At 45.6% G+C, this 22,003-nt stretch overlaps 1 protein-coding gene across 3 annotated transcripts in view; it reads right to left on the bottom strand.

Moving 5' to 3' along the window:
- Positions 1-8,808: 8,808 nt before the first annotated feature.
- UVRAG (UV radiation resistance associated) overlaps positions 8,809-22,003 on the bottom strand; it is a 79,936-nt gene continuing 66,741 nt past the window's right edge. For 2 of the 3 annotated variants that reach the window (XM_065729902.1, XM_065729899.1), the window contains exons 14-15: positions 20,550-20,641; positions 8,809-10,941 (exon numbers count right to left, since the gene is read on the bottom strand). In XM_065729902.1, coding sequence (XP_065585974.1) covers positions 10,242-10,941; positions 20,550-20,641 — 792 coding nt within the window. In that variant the 3' untranslated portion in view covers positions 8,809-10,241. Of the gene's footprint in view, positions 10,942-13,451; positions 13,499-20,549; positions 20,642-22,003 lie in introns of all 3 variants that reach the window. The other variant, XM_065729900.1, reaches the window with a different exon arrangement.

Genomic DNA, 22,003 nt, shown 5'->3' with positions numbered 1-22,003 from the left:
ATTTCTCTACTGCTCCTTAATGAGCTCCTCCTGAGAGCAGCACTGAGCCCCTGACTGGGAGCCGTGCAGGGCAGGGGCCTCCACCTCCACCCCTGAGCACGAGGAAGGATAAAGCACCACTGCACAAAATACAGCTCCGCTTTGGCTCCGAAAACGTTTTGGCATAACTTGCTAACTTGAATTTTATCTGCAAACGTTTTCAGCCCTATACCGCAGGGAATCCTGATTTTCTGAGACTTACCAACAGGAAATCCCTGAGCCGGAGGGTTTAGCTGTAATGAACTTATTGTATATTCAAGCACTGAATGTCAATTTGGATTACGATGTCAAAAATAAGCACTGAGAGCATGCAACCGTACCCTGGGGTCACCTGTCAGGAACTCCAGACTGAAATTGGCCAGATATAGACCAGAACAGCACTGATTTATTTTTTTCCCTGTGAAAATACAACAGTGAGGACTGAAAAAACCTACTGCATCCTGGAGATGAGCCTCCTCCTCCTGTCCTCAGTGCCTTCCTCCACTTCATGTGGGGTTTCCTTGGCTGGGGATGCTCTGTTAGAGGCTGCCCTAAGAGCCCAGGACCTGTCAGATGTGTTGGGAGATTAAATCCTGCTATCAGCACGCATCTAAGTCACCGCCACTTGTGTCATTTTGGGACCCCAAAGCAGAGATCAGGAGCCCCATCCTCCCACACACTCAGGTGAAGATAGCTCACGCTCCCCGGCCTCAGGATGATGGCACACAGGAATCCATTTGGAGTATGGGATGCAAGAGAAGCGATGAACAGGGGATAATTAATAATTAATATCCCTCTATAGGCACGTAGGCCCCTGTTCAGGGAGTTCAGGCAACCTGTCTCTTCTTCATCCCCACCTTTATTCCCATCTTCAGCCCCATTTTTGTCCCTGTCGTCACAGAATGGTTTGGGTTGGAAGCTTAAAGCCCACCCAGTCCCAGTCCCCTGCCACTTTGTCTATTAATCACACTACTCACTCTTTCTATGTTCTCTCTTGTTAATGGCACCACTTTCCCTGAGATTTCCCCCTAAACCCTTCCCATGGAGACCCTGGTTATGGTTATGGTTATCTGGATGGAGAAGCAACCGGAATTCAAGAAACCAAATTTGGTTTCTCCAACCAAGAGACAGGAGATCAGAGCCTCCAAAGCAAACTTCCTCTGTAAAGTAAGCAACTCCATTTCCACTCTCCCCCCTGTAACTCTAACCAGCTTGTTGTGAGGCTGGCAGGGAGATAAGACCTTCATTTGCTTGAAGAAAGAAGGAAACATTGAGTTTCCCCTCCCTTGTACATATACACTCATCTGGGAGATAGCAGCACAGCTATCAAGATGAGGAATGGGGTTTGCAGCCTCTTCTCCTCTCTGGAACTGTTCAGATGTGAAAGTCAGGAATGTTGGATGAGACTAAAACCACCAGCGTGTTCATACTGGTTTTCTCTGGAAGAAATGGGTTGAAAAGCTTTGGGTCACCCTCGCCCTGGCAGGTAGGGTTGGGTTGCCGGGATTTGCTTTACTTGTTTGCTTCCTACCAAAAATCATAGTGGAGGTTGAGGTTGCTTCCTGCAGAGACGCTCAAGCCAAAAATAAATAAATCGAAATCCCTAAAACTAAAATAAAGCATGAAAAATCATTGAATGATGAAGTGGTTGGGTCGGAAGGGACCCTTAAAGATCACCTCGTTCGAAACGCTGCTCTGCTGGTCAACAGTTGGATGTAGCGTGAGGCTGCAATGCTTCTCATTGCTGCTGGAAGTCCTTCTGCACACAGCCCTGGCCATCATCCACGTCCTCCAGCACTGATATCTGGCTAACATCAGGCAGTGAGGATTAAAGCTTCCCACTCAGGCCATCTGCAGTTCCCAGGCTAGCTGACAGCACCTTGGACTTCTCACCCACGACAAATCCTAGCGTGGTGTAGCACGAGGCATCCGAACGGCTCACCTTGTCACACCGCACGCTGTTGACAAAGTTATCACTGTCCAAACAATGCAGAGCTCAGCCAGCGGGGTTCCTCACCCACTCCAACAGGAGAGCACTTCCTGCTGGCCCAGGCAAAGGTTACTGAGGGATGCACACAGAGCAGAGACTGCTGCTGCAGGTCATAGAGTCACGGAGTCATTTCAGTCGGAACTCAGAGGCCATTTGGTCCAACAATCCTGCAATGAACAGGGGCACCACAGCTCCACCAGGTGCTCAGAGCCACATCCATCCCAACCATGGATGTTTCCAGGGATGGGGCATCCACCACCTCTGGGAAACCAGGCTGTGGGGCTGTGCTTGCTCCCTAACAGTGTTTGAGGTCTCTGAAAGGTGCTCTGTATCTGGCAGGCGAAGAGAACGAAAGCTGAAGGCTGGATGTTGAAAATGGACTGCTGTACAGATGACGAAAAGGTGCAGTACGAATGTGCCCAAAGTCAACTGGGAATTAAACGCTGAGATGTTGTGTCTGCAAAGAGGAGTTTCTGGCTGTTTGAGTGAGCGCCCCGAGCTCTCCTCACTTCTTCCTTTGCAATCTGCTGTGCTAGGGAGGATTTCTATGCTTTTCTTCAATACTGCAGCTGAAGTGGCAAATACACTGAGAAATTTAGATAAAACTCATGGCCAATATAGTGTAACGTGTCAGATAAGAACTGAAAACTCACCCCAGCCCGAGACTCGCACAATTCTGGCAAACGCAAGAGGGAAGTGGGAACATGGACCCATTGCGTGGGCCTTAAGCACGCTTTGAATGGAAGATCAGTGCCTCCTGCTCTCTCTTTACATGGTGATCTTGAAGCACAGAATCAAGGTTGGAAAAGACCTCCAAGATCACCATGTCCAACCATCCACCTACCACTGATATTGCACACCAAACCATGCCCAGGAAGCTCGTCACAACTCCTCCAGCAGCTGCCCTGTGTTAATAGCAGCTCTTCATGACCACAATATCTGTTTAGCTCGAGCACCAAGCCCATGGTTTCAGCAGAACAAGCTGAGATCTTGCTGAAAGCTTGTGGTTTTGTGTAAATTTGGGTAGAGAAACAGCCTGGTGTGACTGTTTCTAAGCAGCCACGAGGATTGCAATGAGTTGCGTTGCACATGCACCATAAACACCCACTCCACACCAGTGGGGCTGGCAGGGGAAATGGCAGAGGAGGTGGAAATCAGTGGTGGAGAAGCCCTCCAGAACGCAGAGAGCACACTCTCCCTGTGAAAGCCTTCAGATAGCGTGAAGGAAATTAAACATTTAATTCATTTCTTTCCCAAAGGGGCCAAGTTTGAGGGGTTATCTGGTCTGTTGGGTTTTTGTTGTTTTCTTCTTTGTTTTGGTGGTCTTTTGTTTTTGTTTTTTTCAATTATAACTGAGAAACAGAAAACTGTTTCAGAGATGCTCACCTCTCCTACAACCTAACGCTACTTTAAAGGAGGGCTGGAGGAAGTCACTCTCTTTTTGCTTTTGTCCTCCCTCTGAAGGTTTCCAGCCCAAACACACAGCGTGCAGCAGGGAAGGAACAGCCAACCACCAGGGAAGAATCACATTCCTGCTTCTTAGACCAAGTATTTTGGGGGCCAGAATCCTGCCTCTCTGCAGCACCTCTGCCTGCTGGAAGGGGCTGGATTTCAGCATTTGAAAGGAGCCCCAAAGCACTTCTGGAGCTGAGTAAAGCAGTTATCAACTGCCGCTCTAAAAGCTCTGACCCTGGGTTGTAGCTGCCAAATGTCTTTAAAAACCATGTGTGTCCGATTTCAGCTGGACGTGGGATGGGCACTGAGCTGTGGGCAGGAGTACAGTGGTCCTTCTGAGAGAATCCCCATCTCCTTTCAGACCAGGCATCAAGACACGGCAGAATGGTGAGACAGAGATGAACTTGGTTTCTTGCCACAGCTCCAAGCACGGGTTTAAAGGTTTGTGAAAGGAAGGAAGAACTCAGTGAGATAACCACAGCACTGAGATGTTATCAGAACATCTGCATTGCGTCCCTCACTCGCCCCATTTTCCCTTGAGGAACCATTCCCTCTCGATCCCACATAGTACACACCATATAAAATAGACACACATACGGTTCCTCTTTCTACCAGGGCACTCGCGTCTCCAATTACAGCACGGAGGATGTATCGGGTTGCAGGGAAATTTCACTACTGTGATAATTTCACAGGGAGAAGAAGATTAATAGGAGAATATAATTCCCAAAGCCAGCAGCCATGCTCCACGCAGCGCTCGCCGTGTCAGACAAAACCACAGGTGACAACCCCAACACAACCAGGGCTCTGATTTGGGACCAGAGCCTGGAAGCAGTCTCCCAAAGGCAAGACCAGAGGAGTGAGAGCTGGGAAGAAGGAGCAGAGACATTCCTGAGCCTCAACAAGGAAAGGCAAAGGCAGCATGGTGGTGATGGCTTGATGGTCCAACCGGAGGTCTCTCTCAACTTTAATGACTCCACGATTCCTCCATTAGGAAATACCCTGCAAGAAAACAAGACTTTCTTCTGAAAAACACCTCATGCTTGCAGCACATTTCAGTCCCAGCTGGAAATAGAAACGCTGGGGACTCCAGGCAACAAAGCCAACTGGAGGGATATCCCTTCCCAAATGGAGAAGCCAACGGAGACGCACAAGCTGAGAGGCAGAGCTGGGATTAAACTCCACGTTGTGACTTTCCATAGGAAGGGAGGAAGACGAAGACAGAATTCTTCCCACCAGCTGGATTCCTTCTCTCTCCTGCTGCCCATCCCATTCCCGGGTCCAACGCCAACACCCTGAGCAAAAGTCTACGTGCCAACCTGACAGGTTTTCCATCCACAGCAATTGCACGTTCAAGCTTAATGGGTTTTCATGCAGATGTAATTTAATTAACTGACTGCCCAATTACATCCTATATGAGATTTTTTAGGCAGCTGAGACCGCTGCACATTCACAGAGCTGTTCCTGCCAGCAGTAATGTGCTTCAGGAGGAGCTGCCCATGAGGAGTTCTCTGTGATTTCGTGTTAACACCTGAGACAAGACCATGAAACTTAGTCTGCAAATACTTAAATTTTTAAACAGAGATGCAAAAAACCCACAATATTAGAAGTGAGACAAAGCTGGCTTGAGCAAGTTGATGTCAGCTCACCTTTCAAGCACGCCTGACCCTGGGTGTTTCCAGGGATGGGGCACCACCACCTCTTTGGACAACCCATGCTGGCACCTCCCCTCCCGTATCATAAACACTTTTTCCTTATATCCAGTCTAAATCTCCCCTCCTTTAGTTTAAAACCTTTTCCCCTCGTCCCATCACAACAGGAAGAGTCTGCCTTCCCTCTTTCTCACAGCCCCCCCTTTAGATACTGAAAAGCTGTGAAGTCATCAGTGTTCAGTGACATTCATTTGAGAGCGTTATCCCCCTGACACAGCGGGATGAAGGCCTTGCTGGCACCAAGCTAACAGCACCAACCCCTCTGGCACTGCCTCTTGGCCCCGCACGCAGAGCGTGGGCCACTGCTGGCAGGTGGACCTGAAGGAAAGCCAGCACTGCTGCCAGAAGGCCAAAAACCCAATAATTACAGCAAGTGTTAGATTTATACCCCATCTCACCTCTCCCCAGCCAAGGAAACTGCAGTTAGCTTTGCCTAAAGAAACAGGCTGAGCTCGTTTCGGGTAGTGCAATCAATGTGGGCACGCAGCATCAGCCTGAGGAGCTCTGCTCTGCAGCTGGGGCACAAAACATCCTTCCCTTCCCACGAGAGCCACTGGGCTGCCCAACAAAGCTGAAAACACAGCTTACATTCTCCTCCACTCGTAGTTTTGGGAGAGAATTTCTCCTGTGCAGGAGCAGAAAGCGTCTGCTTACAGGAGTGGGGAAAGGAGTGCTGGTCCACACGGGGTTCCTGCAGCCAGTTTTTGGCTCAACAGAGCTGTGTCAATGGGTCCTTTGTAATACCTGAGTACCAGAAAGTAATTTTGATTTATTTTTTTGATGGATTTTTTTTTTTGTTGAGCGGTGGTTTGGTTCTATTCAACGAAGCCAGGGTAAGCCAGAAATAGATTATTTTTTCCTGTTGTAACAAAGACAGCCCAGGCCGGACCCAGCACTACATGCACATCAAGGAATGGTACCCAGAGCACGAACTGAAATAAGGTTTTAACAGAACAGCTTTAAAAATGTAACCTATCAAAGTTAGACTGAACAGAGTCCAATAGATTAAACCCAGGTGAGTCAATGAAATACATACAGAACAGATGCCATCTACATCAGAGCTGACACCTGACAACTAATCCCTTAAAGAGGAAAAAATGGAAGACAGTGTTGCTTTGTACCATACACAGAACAGGCTCATAGCAAAGAAATCAGCAACGAAACCCCTCAGAAGGTGATTTACTGGCAAGCTACAGCCCTTCCTCACCTGGGGACAGAAGGACTAGGGGAAGAGGTGCTCTCCACCCATCTTTGTCCATTTGGAAAGTGGCAAACTGAAGGAGCCCCACGTTTGCCCAGAACAAGTCTGCCCTCTCCAGTGACACCTCTAGCAGCACCTTTCAATACAAACCTTTTCCACTCGTAGCTTATTATTCACTTTAATGCAACTTCAGTTCAATACAGCTGTTCAAAACAGCTTGAGGTAAATTTTCTCTCCTGTATCTTCCCACTTCAGCTTCAGCACCACGCAGTTGACGTCTTGGCATTTTGCTCCCTGACGACAGACAGATTGGGTGGGAGAAAAATGATTTAAAATTAAGGATAATCAACACAAAACCTGTTGTGTGGGTGAAGCCCGGGCTCCTCACAGCTCTTCTCACTGCACCGCTTCGCACCAGCAACCTCACATTGTGGATGGTCTCCCGTGGCTCACACAGCAGTCTCCTGCTCAATGGGAAGGCAAGGTTTTTAGGCAGATGCATGCTGCTGATCAGCTGGGATCACACAAGGTGCTGGATGAGCAGCAGTGCCCCTCCAAGTGAGGCAGCACAGCCCTTCCACCATCAGGAAAGCTCCACAAAGCCAGCTGCCCCCCCAGCCCCACTGCTGGCCGGAGCTGTTTTTCCATCTGCGTGCCATCTTTTTGGACAGAGCACAATAACAACAGCAGTACCACCTTGAGTGACACGGAGCCAACGAGGCAGCAAGCTCTTCCAGCAAACCTCCTCACCCAAACATTCATGTCTGGATCAATAAGTGCTTGATGAACTACAAGCTGCAGGACCTGGGGGGCCGGGGAGGACACGCTGCTTCAACTGGGGCTTGTAAAGAAAGCAAACACAAAGAAATGGTTAAAGAAGGCACACAACTTTTGAGTGATACTAATCAGTTTTATTTTATAAATACAGATGAGCTTTCCCGCAATTACCAAGATAGCTTTAATGTGTCATTGACTATGGGATAATTCGTTTTTGCTTATTTTAAATACCTGGTCAAGCAAGGATAAGCCAATGCCATTGTGCTCGCTATAAAAATAGAGTGGGATACGATCTTCCAAAACTAATATTCTCAAAAAATCTTAGGAATTCCTAGTGAGGGGGAAAAGATTGCAACGAAATGCTTTCTCCACTTGAAGACATTTGCAGACATTTAACAGCGTCACAGCTGTGCAGGAACTGAAAGGTTCCTGACAGTTTAAAGTACACTGTGATGTATCTTCTCACCTTCCAAATTACTATTTGATTCCTTCCCACTATGCTATTTTCAAAGCCGTTTACAGGGGAAGAAAATAAAGTCACAAAAAGGAGCTGCAGCCTGTACAATCCTCCCATCCTCCACAGCAAAGACGTTGGTCGATGCCTTAATTACCCCTACAACGCCGTCTTCCCCTTCATACTTTCTATATAAAAGTGATAAAAATGGTAAACAAGCCTGGTGTCTATGAAAGATCCATCCACAGAAAGCCCAGAAAAGCTCTGACACAGATGCAGAAATCAACTGTTGTGTTCGACACATTAACAATCCCAGGGCTCCAACGGGAACAGCGACGCAAAAGAAATTAACTTCATTTGGTTGGGTGCCACCTGAGAAAGTGTGCAACTGAGGAACAAAACCTGAAGTCCCACTGCTGCCCTACAAACCTAATTACATGTCACCTAATTGCTCCGAGACGCCCCGTGTTTGCCTATGAAACTTCACAACGACTCTTTGGGTCGCTCTGAAAAGTCACCACCGTACACAAACTCCTGTCAATGTGACTAAGGAAAATTAGTGCAACGACAATCTGCTCTGTGCTACTTCGACTGTGCCAGAATTTCACCCCTCGGTGTGCCCGACTGACTCAACAGCACTGAATTCTGGCTGAAACTGAACTGCTAACAGAAGGTGGTAAGGAACAATTAGAGGACAGAGGATCTCCTGCCCACCTCAAGAAGGAAACGTTGTGCCAGCTTTGGGTATTCAATTTTCGCTCCCAATACTCCCAAGTACAGTGGACATTCTCTACCTAATTTTTCTCCAAGATGATGGCAGTGCTTTAAGCCTTTATGAACATTTTTCACAAGGTTTCAACATATGAGCTTATTCAGGGGAGACGAGGCTCATGAATGCGTCCAAATTCATACCTGAGCTTGCAACTGGAGTCATGCTCAATGCCTTACAAAAACAAAGTCCCTGCTTCTGAGAGCTTCCACCTTACTGAGACAGACCAACAAAATGAATCAGCAGAAAGGCTCAATCCAACAACTCAACAGTGGACACAACTCAATCTGACATCTCAACGGTGGACACAACCCAATCTGACGATTCAATGGTAGGCAAAATCCAATCTGATATCTCAATGCTGGACACAACCCAATCTGACATGTCGATGGTGGACACAACCCAATTCAACAACTCAGTAGCAGGCATAACCCAATCTAACAACTCAGTGGTAGGCACAACTGTTAAAGGTAACAGAAGAAATGTGAATATAGTTTCAAATGCAGTCATTAAAGTGTTACCTGGAAAATGTATGTCCTAGAACGGTGCTATTGCGTATATTGGTTCTCATGTACACATCTTGCTTTGACAACAGATAGTTGAGATTATGCATATCCACGTTTTAAGAATTTAGACTAGCCTTATGGTGATGTTAGGAAAGAGAGTAGGTCACTGGTTCAAAGGAAAGCATGGACCGGGGAGGAAAACAGAAAAGCCAGGCACGATGAAGCTATACATTTTTGATATTTGAGAGCTCATGACTGAGCCTGAATTCTTGGATATACAATATAGAAAGCAAAAGCAACAGAATCCAAACTCAAATACCAGGAATCACAAAGTGGGCTGCTAATTGCTACCCTGTTAGCTACCTGAACACGTGTGCCAGGGGTGAGTGGGCCAACAACGAAGCTCCAGCCAACACCGGAAGGCTCCTTAACACACATATGGTCCAGTTAAAGGGATATTAGTTTAGGTGAATTATGCCAAGTGCCTCCCTTCTACAGAGGCTGGAGTGATTCCACAAGTTATCCTAATTCCAAGTGCTGTGCACTCGTTAGGTTTCCACTGATTAGCTTGGAGATAACGTGTGAAGTGAAATGGAGAACGAGATTCTTCTAACGAACCTTAGAGGTGCTCAGGTCCTCAAGGTAGGAACCAGTAGGAACTCTGAGCATGGACGAAAGGAGGAAACATGAAGGTGATGAATCAGGCACAGGGAAAACACAGGTGCTTGGCTCTCTGGCAAGTGCACACCACCAGCTGAAGGCCCACCAGTGCAAACTTCCATGACTGCACAGCACAGCCAAGAGAACGATGTCCGACTATCGCTAATTCACGGCATTTCTGTCACACCAACTGCATTGCTCAAGAAAGCACAGGAGTACAGAAGAGAATATAAAGAGGGCTTATGATAATTGTGTTTTTAAATTAACTCCTTATTTCTTTTTCCTTCTGAAAAGATTAAGGTAAGTTTAATTCTAAAAAATAATTAATAACAAATATTCATAGGGGGGCCTGATCAGCACTTGAAGGTTGTTTTTTTTTTTCTCCAGGAAAGCACTTACAAATGGACTCCACTGCCTAAAAAAAAAAACCAAAACACAAAACCCAACAGATTATAAATACCAGGCATAAGAGGACCGGAAGCAGAATCAAAATTTACCTGGGCTGTGAATATACCATGATCCTGTGTTATCGTGCTCAGTAACAAGTCCATTTGTTCTAACACCAGTGGAATAGCTTTAGCTTTTTATATATATATATACATATATATATATATAATTAATATAAAGAATAAGTGCAATTTTATCTCTATTCCAGATCACTGTGTCCACCTCACGTGTCTGCTATCAAATCCCTGCCCCAGCTCACTTGTCCGAGCTTTTACGCGGCCTGCGGAAGCTGGACATGTTTTCATTCAGTGCATAGATCCTCCGAGAGAACTCCTCAAACTCCCCTAGGACCTGTTCATCACACTCCACCGCCACGGCGTGCTCCACCGGGATGGAGTTAAAGTCTTCTAGCTGATCTCCCGTGCTGAACCCTGTCGCTTCCATCCCCATTATTTCCTCCGCTTGCTCCACAGTGCAGCAAAGGACGGGGCCGAGCGATGGCTGAAAGCCACAAGGCTGCTCGCTGCTTGCCGTGCTGGAACACTCACCGGGCAGCAGCGCCCCATTTATTGCACTAGTATGTCCTAGGAAAGACCCCTGCTGGTCTTGGGTATTGTTTAGGCTCCCGTTTTCTCCATTTAAACTGCCACACAAGTCCTCTCCTTTCTTATTTCCTCTTGAGGAGTCCACGGAGGTATCGAGGGAAGAAGATATCGATCCAGGCTTTTTATCCAATTCTCCCACGTGGGCTGCAATGGCTACAGGCTGCGTCAAAGCGGAGTTGTAACTAGGAGGAGGGGTTTTGTACTGCAGTCTCTCGTTCCCCGTGCTGGCCCGTTTTCGGAGTCCTTTATCTGGAGAAGGAAACCCACCGGAAAAGCCAACATCCAATCTGCCGAAGCTAGAGCTCTGCCTCTTTGGAACTGGAATTGCACTGGATGTATGGTGTCGATCACTATAAAAGAAGAAAAGGATAAATCACAGCTGTCAGGCACGTTCACGAGCAGTACAGATGTTTCACCAAAGGCTGAAGCAATTATTTTATCACAACTCCGAGCTCTGTCTGGCCAACCGCTCGTATCCTAAAGCGCTAAAAACCCCACAAGTGTTTAACGCCATATGAACTGCAGAAGACACCCCAGAGGACAGCTTTACTGAAAGCCAGCAAGATTGTGAGGGGAACATTTACAATTCTCCACGATTTGAAGAGTCAATCACCCCAGAAACCACCACGTTATGTTAATTCGGACTGTTAACACCATTTTATAGGAGCAGGCTGCGCTTTATGAATTATTACTGTTGACCGTGTATTTATGTATTTATGGCCTGTGCTGGGCCATCATAAACTCTTCAAAAGCAAGCAATAAGGGCTGAATCCTCTACAAGAGACTTCTTCCAGCAGTGGACGTTACTGACAGCTGCACAAAGGAGGAAAGCCACAGTAACTCTGCTATTTGCAGATGATTATTTTTGCCAGATGGTTTGCTCCGTCGTGCCAACCGTTCCAAGCCTTTCTGGACAAGTGTCAGCACCAGTTTCTTGAGGAACGTGGAATAATCAAGCTTAATTTACCAGTTCAGTTTGACTGTTAATGCTGTTCCACTTACACTGTCTCAAGGTCTGTAATTTGGAACATCCGCTTTACGCCATCTGAGGCGTGTTACGCGAGCTTTCCTTCATAGGTTTAATCCTTATCCAAACATAACCAACATCCTATATGCAAATAGCATTCTGTACCTTAACTTAAGCAACCAGCCCATTTTCCTTCCTTTTTACACACTCTGTTTTTTCTGATCCCCTGAATACACACACAACCGAGTCTGAACTGCTGTCAGTACGAGTCTACGTCATTAGCTCCATTCAAAAGACACTCTCTCCTCCCATTCAAGGCCTGATACACTTTGGGGTTTGTCTTGTAGGGAAGAAATCTTGTAACAGCACTCACAAACAGCCCCCAGCATGGATCCTTTTCCATCGTATTTTTGGTTTCTCCATTTTGTGTAAACAGGATAAGCTAGATCGCCTCCAGTCAAAAATAAACACCCCCATGGGAAGGCAGTGTGCAGTTCTGCTGCTCTTTCATTTCCTATCCCATCTTGCCTCCTCCCTGGCTGCCCCTTAATACACACACTGGGTTTGCTTTGCTCCTCTAACAACCCCAGTCACCTTAAGGAAAAGCTGCTTGCCGGAATCTACGGTCGCAGACAGCGGTGTGGAGAGATAGGCACCACACATGCAGCCAGCAGCAAAGCCAGCAACCTTCTCCTTAAATTTCAGCTGCTGTTCAACCCCTTTAAGGCAAACCAAAGAGCATTAGAAGCTCTGTTCTTACAGGTTCAGAGCATCCTCAGTGGAGGTGACAAGTCAGAAAGCAGCGTGTGCCACAGATGCTCTCAAGCGCTGCATACGCGGTCCCAGAGGTCACATCCTTTAGTCCCCTCCTGACCAGAGACTTTCATTTTAAATAACTCAGGGGATATTAAGTTTTAATATTGGATTTTAAATATCTCAGCCAACCCCTGTACAATCAACCGTTTTATTTTCAAAATGACGCAATATGACAAAAATCTGAGTCAGGACAGTTGAAAACTATCTTTAGGCAATGTGCACTGCAGATGTACTTCAGGGATGGTCTGCACTCCCCTCCCCTTCCTCCACTTTGGTCCTTCCGGCCTTGAATCAGACAATAAAGGAGGATTTATTTGGTATCAGTTATTTCATTAGATTCTGTTTATCTCAGGACTTTCTTCCTCATATTTCCTCCTTTGGACTCGGTCACAAAACCAAGCCCAAAGTATGAACTGGGACCAGTTTGGCTGCTAAGAGGAGCCCAAACCTGTCACAATCCTCATGAGGTACACAGAAGAGCCTGAAAGAGCAAGAGCTTCAGCACTACAAAGGTTAGGACAAGCCTTGCTCTAATGAAAGCTTGTGTGCACCTCCACTACGAGACTTGAGAGGAAATAGCTCTAAGCTAGGTGCAAAAGCTGCAGTATAAGAGTTCGCATCCTTTACGTAGCGAAGGAAGGTTTTGATATCAAGTTATCAGATCTGCAAGAGCTGCTATGACAGTGAGGACAGTCCCTATGCTCCAGGGACAACGACAAGAAGGGTTTACAAGAAGTTCTGCCATTTTTCTGGATCTTATTTGACTACCTACAGGAAGGCTTCAAGAGATCAAAATCTAACCCTGGAAGAACTTCAAGCTCTACACTGCATGGTGAATTTAAGCACAGAGGAGAGTTTCTAGAAATAGTCTTCTACTCCTTGCACAGTATTTCAGCAATAAAAGCTCTTGTCTGGAATGCAAGCAGTCAGAAAAGGGTCCAGAGAAGACACAAGAAAAGCACAGTGTCCTCCACGTTTGGAGCAGGTCCTCCTGCTGAACGTGATTAGACTCTTTGAAGGACAAAGACATGTCCACAAAGAGCTTGGCATAAGACTAATTAGCAAGCCCCAAATTACCTTCAGTAAGAGTTGATCAGTCCAACTTAGGTACAACAGTACGTTTGCTATGAAGGTGAAGAAAGAGCAGAGGTGTAAGTGCCTGAGTACAACAGACATGGAAAACTGTGGTGTCTAAGTAGCTCGAGAGAAGCAGCTTTTATAAATTGTTCTGGTGGGCACATAAACTTGAGTTCCTCCTATAAAGAAACATATCCAAACTCCTTTGTAGATGTTGGCTTTGCAGGAAAAAGAGCGAGATGTTGATTAGTCTGCAGGACCAGAAGAGCTTTTAAAGTGCTTGTTATGACAAGGCCATTCAAGTGAACATGTTATGTTATGAACAATACCTCCTCAGTCCAGCAGCCAAATGAAAAAAAAAGTCTTCTCCTAGTAAGTTGAACTGGCAGAATGATGTACACTAAGTGAACTAACAGCCTAAACATAGCAGCAACGCAGAGCTAATCTCCCTCATTTACAAAATAACCTTCCAGTTCTTGAGCAGAGTACATAAGGGTGGCCCCACAGGGCAATAAAGCAGGAATCATCTTCATTTATCACACAAGCGTTCAAACTAATGAATTAAAACATGAAGCACTTGCAGCCAGGCTCCTTTAACTGCATACGGTTAAATGGGCCTCACTTCAGCCTGTAAGACTGGGTTTTAATCTGCTGGAGACATATGCAGGCAGATTGCTGAAACCATTCCTTGCTGCCAATAAATATGAATGGGATGGGCTTAGCTTCAGTCAGGAATAAATACAAGGATAACAGCCTAAAGCTGAGAGAGCAGGAATGAGGTCAACAGAACGGCTTAACTGCTTATCAAATATTAGCTACGGCATTTAGATAAAAATAAATAGACATGAAGGCCTTTGGAGATCAGCTATCCAAGAGTTCACTGCCTACCTTCCTTCCACAGTCACTGGTGGGGAAAAAAATAGAGCATGCAGTGGAGAGGAAGGTGGGTAACACCATACCGGTGCCTTTGGTGATCAAGGGGACTGTCTCCCCCTCAAGATGCCTCTTCTTGGTCACAAACTGAGCAACCCAATGAATGGGTCTCTGTACCCAAAAGCTGTGGATGCTCCATCCCTGAAGGTCAGGCTGGATGGGACCCCAGGTAGCTGGACCTCATTTAGTGGCTGGCATCCCCACCTGCAGCAGGGGGCTGGAACTACTGATCTTTGAAGTCCCTTCCAACCCAAGGCATTCTATGGTTCTATGAACAAACATCAGACTGCAGGCAACTGAAATAGAAACTACATGGCTCTTAGCTACAGTGGATTAAGCAGTTAAGCCAAGGGATCTTCTCCTGCTCCCTCACCTTCTCCCAGGTGAGAATGTGGAGTCAAACCACGGTTTCAGATCAAAAGCAATGCTTTCAGAGAAGCACAGACGCACGAGGTTGCTATTAATCTCCCATGAAAACAAGCAGTTGATGGAGGAACTCTATTCTACTCGTATTTCCCTTGAGCAACAGCTGTATGGTTACCAAAACTCACAGCACAGCATCAAGGCAAAGCCATGAGAAATAGGTGCTTTATCAGCTTCACAGCTCGTGGAATTAATAAGAAAAAGCATGTCGCATGGAAAACCAACTTCCAACTGCCCATAAACTGTAGAGACTGCAAGGTATCCTCACTAGCCAAACAAGTTTTTGCAGGAGTGCAGCCCTTTACTCTGAGCTACAGCCTTGACCTGAATCACTAGGGGTGAGCTGGTTCAGCTTCCTGACACAAGGACCTGGTCGATCTCCTGAGGCAGCAAACAGATGTGGACACCTGCCCAGAAGGAGTAGGAAAACCTGGCCTGATGAACTGTCATCGGGTCTTAATGGCGTTTAGTCATCCAGTTGGATCAGACTGGAACAAGTTACATAGAGGAGTACGTCAAATGGCTCTTAGGAAGCAGAACTTCTAAATTAAAAACAAAAATGGAAGAGAAATTGTGATTTATTGGCTCCCATAGATAAGAGAATTACATCATCATCAATTTCAGTGCTTCAATTGCATCCAAATCTAGAACACCAATTTACACACACTCTAACTTCAGCTACAAGTTTTATTGGCAGAAAAACCACAAAGTGTTTGTTTTCTCCCCCCAGAATACTCATTTTTTACTCTTCAATCATTAGTCCGTTCAGGCAGACCTGCAGTGCAAGACATGGACTCCATGCTGCAAAAACCAAAGGCAGAGCAATTGAAACAGCAGACAACCATTTCTGGAGTTGTTGTTTTTTTTTTCCTAGAGAACAGATTACAACTGGAATCCGTTTGTGGTTTTGATAAAGAGTTTCTTCGGTCAGATTCTGTTATGATTATTTAATCTGCCTGCAACGGGCACAGAGAAACTGTAAAGCATTATGAGACAGAATACAATTTGCAGGCTCAAATATGTACCTTTCCCCTTCCCACAAAACGTTTCCTCTGAGGAACATTACTGGATCACAGCTGGTCAAAATACTAAATCTTGATTGTCTGGCCCAAAACCAAAATCCACAGCTACAGCTCTTTGGTATGAGAACGCTTAAAAAAAAAATAAAATAACTTAAACACCATTTGATCTTCTTTTTTTCTTTCCCCTCGTTGCAAACTATGACCTCATGGCAGCAAGAAGGCTAAATGGAGGTGTTTAAGTTGGTTTATAGCCATCTGAAATGTTTGAAGCTCCACGAGCAGCCCTGAGCCAATATCATGTCAACCGTGCTACAAAGCAATAATAGTTTCTCACCTTCTCTGAGATTACTGGTTAAGCAACACACAATAGTGACAGGGCTGCAAAGGGAGGCTGCCAGTATGAAGCTGAGGTGAAACAGTGTCTTTTGGCAGCTATGGAATTCTGACACGTGCTTTTGAAATTCAAGAAAAAAATCTTCATAAATTAAGCTACCAGAGCTTCCTCTGCTCTACCATGAAGACAACTGGAGGCCTACCTGTGCAACCTGGGCTGGGAGCTGCTCTGGCAGGGGGGTTGGACTCAATGATCTCTGGAGGTCCCTTCCAACCCCTACAGTTCTGTGATTCTGTGGGGTGTTAGCTTCCTCTTGCATCTAGAACCAAGACATACCCCTGAAACTCAAACGTAACGACTGAGCCTTGGCGTGCAAGAGATTCTTGAGTGCAGCTTTTAAACGAGGGCTCCAAAGGACACCTCCCTGACTACAGGCAGGAATGTCCAAAGGAAATTTCTGGAAGCCAGTGAGACTCTGTGCCTGAGAAACCCGAAACACGGAGAAGTATTCCGAAAAGGAAGCAAAGATTTTGGACAACACAACTGGGAGAACATAAATCAACCAAAACTTTGGTTCCTTCACCTTCAGAAAGTGAGACAACGCTCAGATCTGGTACCAGGAAAATAAGGTTTTGCTGTGGTGTAGCCTGTGTAACAGCATGGGCAGAAGCAGCAGCTCTGTCCTGGCTTTATCTGCATATAATGCAATAATATTAAACAGTAATATTGTGCAGTTGGGGAAAGGGAGAAGAAAAGTAAACAGAGTGGAATATAGGTGCCAGGAGAGAGATGAAGAGGGAAGCAGAGCTTGCAGACCTGCAAGCTTGATGCAACAAATCATGCGAGCTGTGACATGAAAACATGTATTAATTATTTAAGTGTCATGCTTGAGAAACAAGACAAATCTCACCAGGCAGAAGGATCCAGCAGCAATTAAACCTCGATCCAACCCTGCAGACCTACAATGGAGGCAAGGGCTGGTCCGGGCTCCAGGCAGAACTATGCAGCTCATCAGAGCCCGAAGCAGAGACTCTAAAGATAACTGCCAAATTTCCTCTGATAGCAGTATGAAATACTGGTCTCTTCCATCAAAGTTGTAAAAAATAAAAATTAGACATCATTCCCACATCTGGAGGAGGAGTAATGAAACTATTTTGTACTCAGACCTAAACTGATCCCTCTCAGAGAGCGAGGTTAAGCTTGAATTAAACAACTACAGATTTTGGTTCCCCAGTTTATCTATGGGATTCAATTCCAGGCTGCAAAATAAAACAGATGCCTCTAGAGAAAAGCAAAAACTATGAGCAGGTCCTGCTCAAAGATAAACTAAGTGCAGCATAAGTGTTGGTGTTTACCAGCTGTGATTGACAGCAGTTCAGCAAAAGCTACAGTGTTAAGAAAGCAGCTGAACAATGAGAAACCAAACCCAATCAGTGTAAAGGAAGGTGTGAGTAAGAAAAACTCATCACTAGCTCACGTGCTCCTGCCCTCATCCCACACATGAAGGATAACCTGGAAATACCTGGCCGACTACAGTCTGCAGCACACAGCATCAGATTACTCACCTACTGAATCCTGAAAACAAAAAAAAATCCCTTCCAATCTTCATTTTAACATCTGGTGGCCTTTCTGCTTGCTTAAATATATGTAAGCAGATATTATTCACAGGACAGCAGGCATCTGTACTCTGCTACGTATGTGCTCAACTTCAGTGCCTGGCCATGGAAGTCTCAGACAGCTTTCCCTTGAGCTAGACTCCCTGTGAAGGCTCATTTCCATTTCCATTATTAGGAAGCACTAAGGAGCCTTGTTTAGAATCATTAGCCTTAAGAAAAAGTTAAACTAACAGCTATGCATGCAAGTCGTGGAGGTGAGAAGGAAATGAGGCATAGACATTCACGTGGGGGCAAGGAGGGAATGTGATACTCCCGGAGAACGATGCTTAATATTCCTACATGTTTTGAAATATTATCCAGTGCAAAAATGTGTTTTGTCTTGCTAATGAGTGCATATTGCCTAACAGTAAAGAAAAAGCCTGACAACACGAAGGCAAAACCTCTAACCAATACCTAAAGCTGTCATGATCAGTCCTTCATGGCTAATGCACACCAGAGGGGAAGAGCAGAGGTATACACCTTGAAACTTTCATCACTGAACGTGACCCACAGCCCTCTCATCTCTGCTTATTCAATGGGACACCAGCTGCCTGCACCCACCCCACCCTGCAGATGAGGTCAGGCATTACAGAAGCCGTGCATTTTTTGTATCCCTTTGGTATATATCCTATTTTATAGCCCCTCGTTTTCTTATTTGTTTAGGTGACCACACATCATCTTTGGGTTTTGACATCACAGGGATACCACACCAACTGACAGCAATGTTTTCCTGACCATTAAAGCTTTTCTTCCCACGCCTCAGGATGAGAAAAGAAGGGGGTTACGATCACAGAGAATATCGAGCTGCACGAGAACCACAGCATCCTTTTCTCAGGGCCTGCTCGCTGGCTGAGCTGGATTTCCATCAGGCAACACTCGTACTGCTCTGCTCAAAGATGATACTTCTCCTCCTCCCGTATTTGTTTTCCTTTGCCAAAATTATCCTCCCTGTCAGAGGGAAAGATTTGCTCGCTTTGATCAGCATTTCTAAGCAAGGGCTGAAGGAAAGATAAAAGCAAAGCACAGCACGGAAATAAGGGCTGGAAAGTGCTCTGGTGCAGCAATGTCCCACTGGACTTTATTCACTGTTACTAAAAGCAGAATTCTTGTCCCAGGGGTCTGATACTGAGCCACGTTACTCCAAGGCACATAACTCTACCCAAAGCCTGCTCCTACCATTTTCAACTGGAGCAGCAACGAAAAGCTCTCTTATTTTTTCCCCCTTCCTTTTTTGTATTAAAAGGTGTGTGATCACAGGCTGCCTTTATAACTGTTCTCCTTCCCATGTTCTGTGTATGGGAGGAAAAAAGACAGACTCAGTCTACTAGAAGGCAGCAACCATCACTTCTGAACAAGTAAAACCCTTTTGAAGTTTCAGCAGTGTATATACCAAACAGAGTTTGCTCACTGCTCCAGGGAATTCAGATACAATATGAACAGCCCTAGAAAGCTTTAACTTGACTGTTAAAGATCAGCCAGAGTCACAATGGTGTCATTTAAACCACATTTTTTGGTTTTGAGAAGAATCTCAGAAGCCACATACCAGCTCCAAGCTATCTATATTTGCCTATCAGTGCTTAGTAGTTCATTATCCCGTTAGGAACATCTCTTCCACCTCAATTTAGCATTAACTGTGACAAAAGAGATCATTTCTTCAATCTTTCTTCAGTCAGCTGAAGCAGTGTTGAGTCCACAACCATCACCAGGGCAGCACCAACTGATCTGGCAGCAAACCCTGGCGGGGTTACCTCTAACTGGATGATGTTTTCAACACCATGCAGCATCTGGAATATCTGCAAAGAGCAACGTAATGACACGAGGGACCATCCACCACTTCCCCAACCTTGGGGTAGAGGTGAATAAATAACTCCTCAAACTGAACAGTGCAACGTTTGGATGGGATTCAGACATTTGAAGAATGAAGATGGGAATGTAGGACAACATTGCCTTAAAGCTAAGACACTGCACAAACATACATAATTCAGAAGATCACATACAGTATGAAGCACATAATGCCTGCAGGAATGCACTAATGAATGGCCTTTGACATCTGCTGAAGGATATCTCTGTAGTTTCAAGGAAACAGCTCCTGCAAGGTAACCCTACAGTAGTCCAGTGTTGTAACAGAGCAGACTGGTTTCTGCGACTATCCGTGTAGAGAATGGATTCTGGATCCTCCACAGCAAATCAGAGTAGGAGCAATTAGCACCTCCCTGGAAGGCTGTCCTACCTTCAGTTACCAGTTAATGAAGCCTCCCATTTAGCAACAACAGCTATTCTCGTTAGCAGCCATTACGCTCATCTTGGCGGTCTCTTCCAACCTTAATGATTCTGTGATTATAGTTCACAGCCTCCCACACAGCTCACGTGTATTATACTTAAAAGCAAATTGGAAAGCAGACACTGGGCAGGCTTTCAGACCTGTTCTGCTTAAGGTCTGCCACGCTCCTGGACTGTCACAACATGTAAGGGCTGGCAGCAGATGCACGTTATACACAGCCTTAAAAGAATGATTAATTCACTGCCCCCTTTGGTATAAACACCGCATCTTAAATAATACTTTCCCTCCTACACACTGAAAGACTATCACATGAACAACATTCGAAAAGCAGAAAGGAAAAGCCCATGAGATGATGAAGAGCTGTTTGTTTGTGAAGAACAACTTTGCAGTTAATTTCCCCTTTTTGCAGCACTCATCTCCTTTTAATTCCTGAAAAATAAAGCTACTTACCATCTAACCATGAGCCCGAGCTCCATGAAGTTTTTCAGGTTAGGAAGGGTTTGCCTTAGATCTGGAGTACTCAGCCCATGTTGATATCTAAGCTGCAAGAACAGGAAAAGATAAAATTATTAGTGAGGTTTTCCAACCCCTGCGTTCCAATGGATATCATAATGTGCTCTGTTGGTTCACCCGCTTTCCAAATAACCTGTAGGATAATCAAGCATTTCCAGGACATTTATTACCCTTCAGGAAATACTCCATTTAAGACTCATAACCTCACATGAGCAAAAAACCCACCCAAGAACAGGGGCAAACCCATCAGTCAGTACAACTGTTAAACCTCATTACACTCCTTCCGTTTCCTATCTGTAACAGGAGAGCAGCTTAATACAGACAGCCATGAGGTGGGCAGCCCAAATTTCAACACAACGTCCCACATTCACCAACCCCCAGAATGTATTTCTGTGCAAGTGCCATCCGTCATCCTGAGCCTATCAGCGCACGCTGGAACCGGTCGTGGAATTATAACTAGTACAAACACATGCTGTCCAACAGCTGAACTAAATCTGTGTTCTTTTAATGGTTTATATCAATATTTAAAACATATTCATAACTGAACCCAGCGTTCAAAGACAGTGCCACGTAGCTTAGTGAACAGGTCCTAACATCAGCTTGCTTTAGCTCAAGCATTATGGGTACGAACAGAAACCACGCTGACTCGACACCAAGTGCAACTTGTTTTTACCCTCAGGTTACCAAATGAAATACATACAAGATAACCTCCAGTGCTGACCGCTCACTGCCATGACATTCTATGATTTATGTCATCCCCAAACTAACAATATCTTTGAAAAGAGCAAGTGGAAGGAGGAAAACCACGTTAGAACCAGAGAATCACAAGGTTGGGAAGGACCTACTAAATCATCTTGTCCAACCGTCCACCCATTGCCATCATTACCACAAGCTGCTGAACCATACCTCGGATGACTCAATGCCCTCATCCAGGTCATCAATAAAGACATTAAACAAGATGGGCCCCAGTACCAACCCTTGGGAGACACCACTTGAAATGGGTCACCAGCTGAACTTAACTCCGTTCACCACTACCTGCTGGGCACGGCCCTCAAGTCAGCTCCTTACCCAAAGGAGGGTACACCTGTCCAGGCCACAGGCAGTCAGCCCAACCAGGAGAATACCATGAGAGGCCGTGTCAAAGGCTTTGCTGAAGTCTAGGTAGACTGCAACAGCCTTTCCCTCATCTACCAGTCTGCTCACCCAGTCATATGAGGACGTAAGGTTGGTCAAGCACAAACTGCCTTTCATGAACCTGTGCTGGCTGGGCCTGATCCCCCAGATGCCACACATGTGCCACATGAACTCACCCAAGATCTTATAAAGTTTGAATCCCGAAACTAAAGGGATATATTGCCCTGCAAATCCTCCCTGAGCTGGTTCCAGTGTAT

The sequence above is a fragment of the Cyrtonyx montezumae genome, unplaced genomic scaffold (assembly GCF_038088225.1).
Source record: "Cyrtonyx montezumae isolate F1298 unplaced genomic scaffold, pur_monq_1.0 scaffold_12, whole genome shotgun sequence".
NCBI lineage: Eukaryota > Metazoa > Chordata > Aves > Galliformes > Odontophoridae > Cyrtonyx > Cyrtonyx montezumae.
This window is presented reverse-complemented; position numbering and strand designations above follow the sequence as displayed.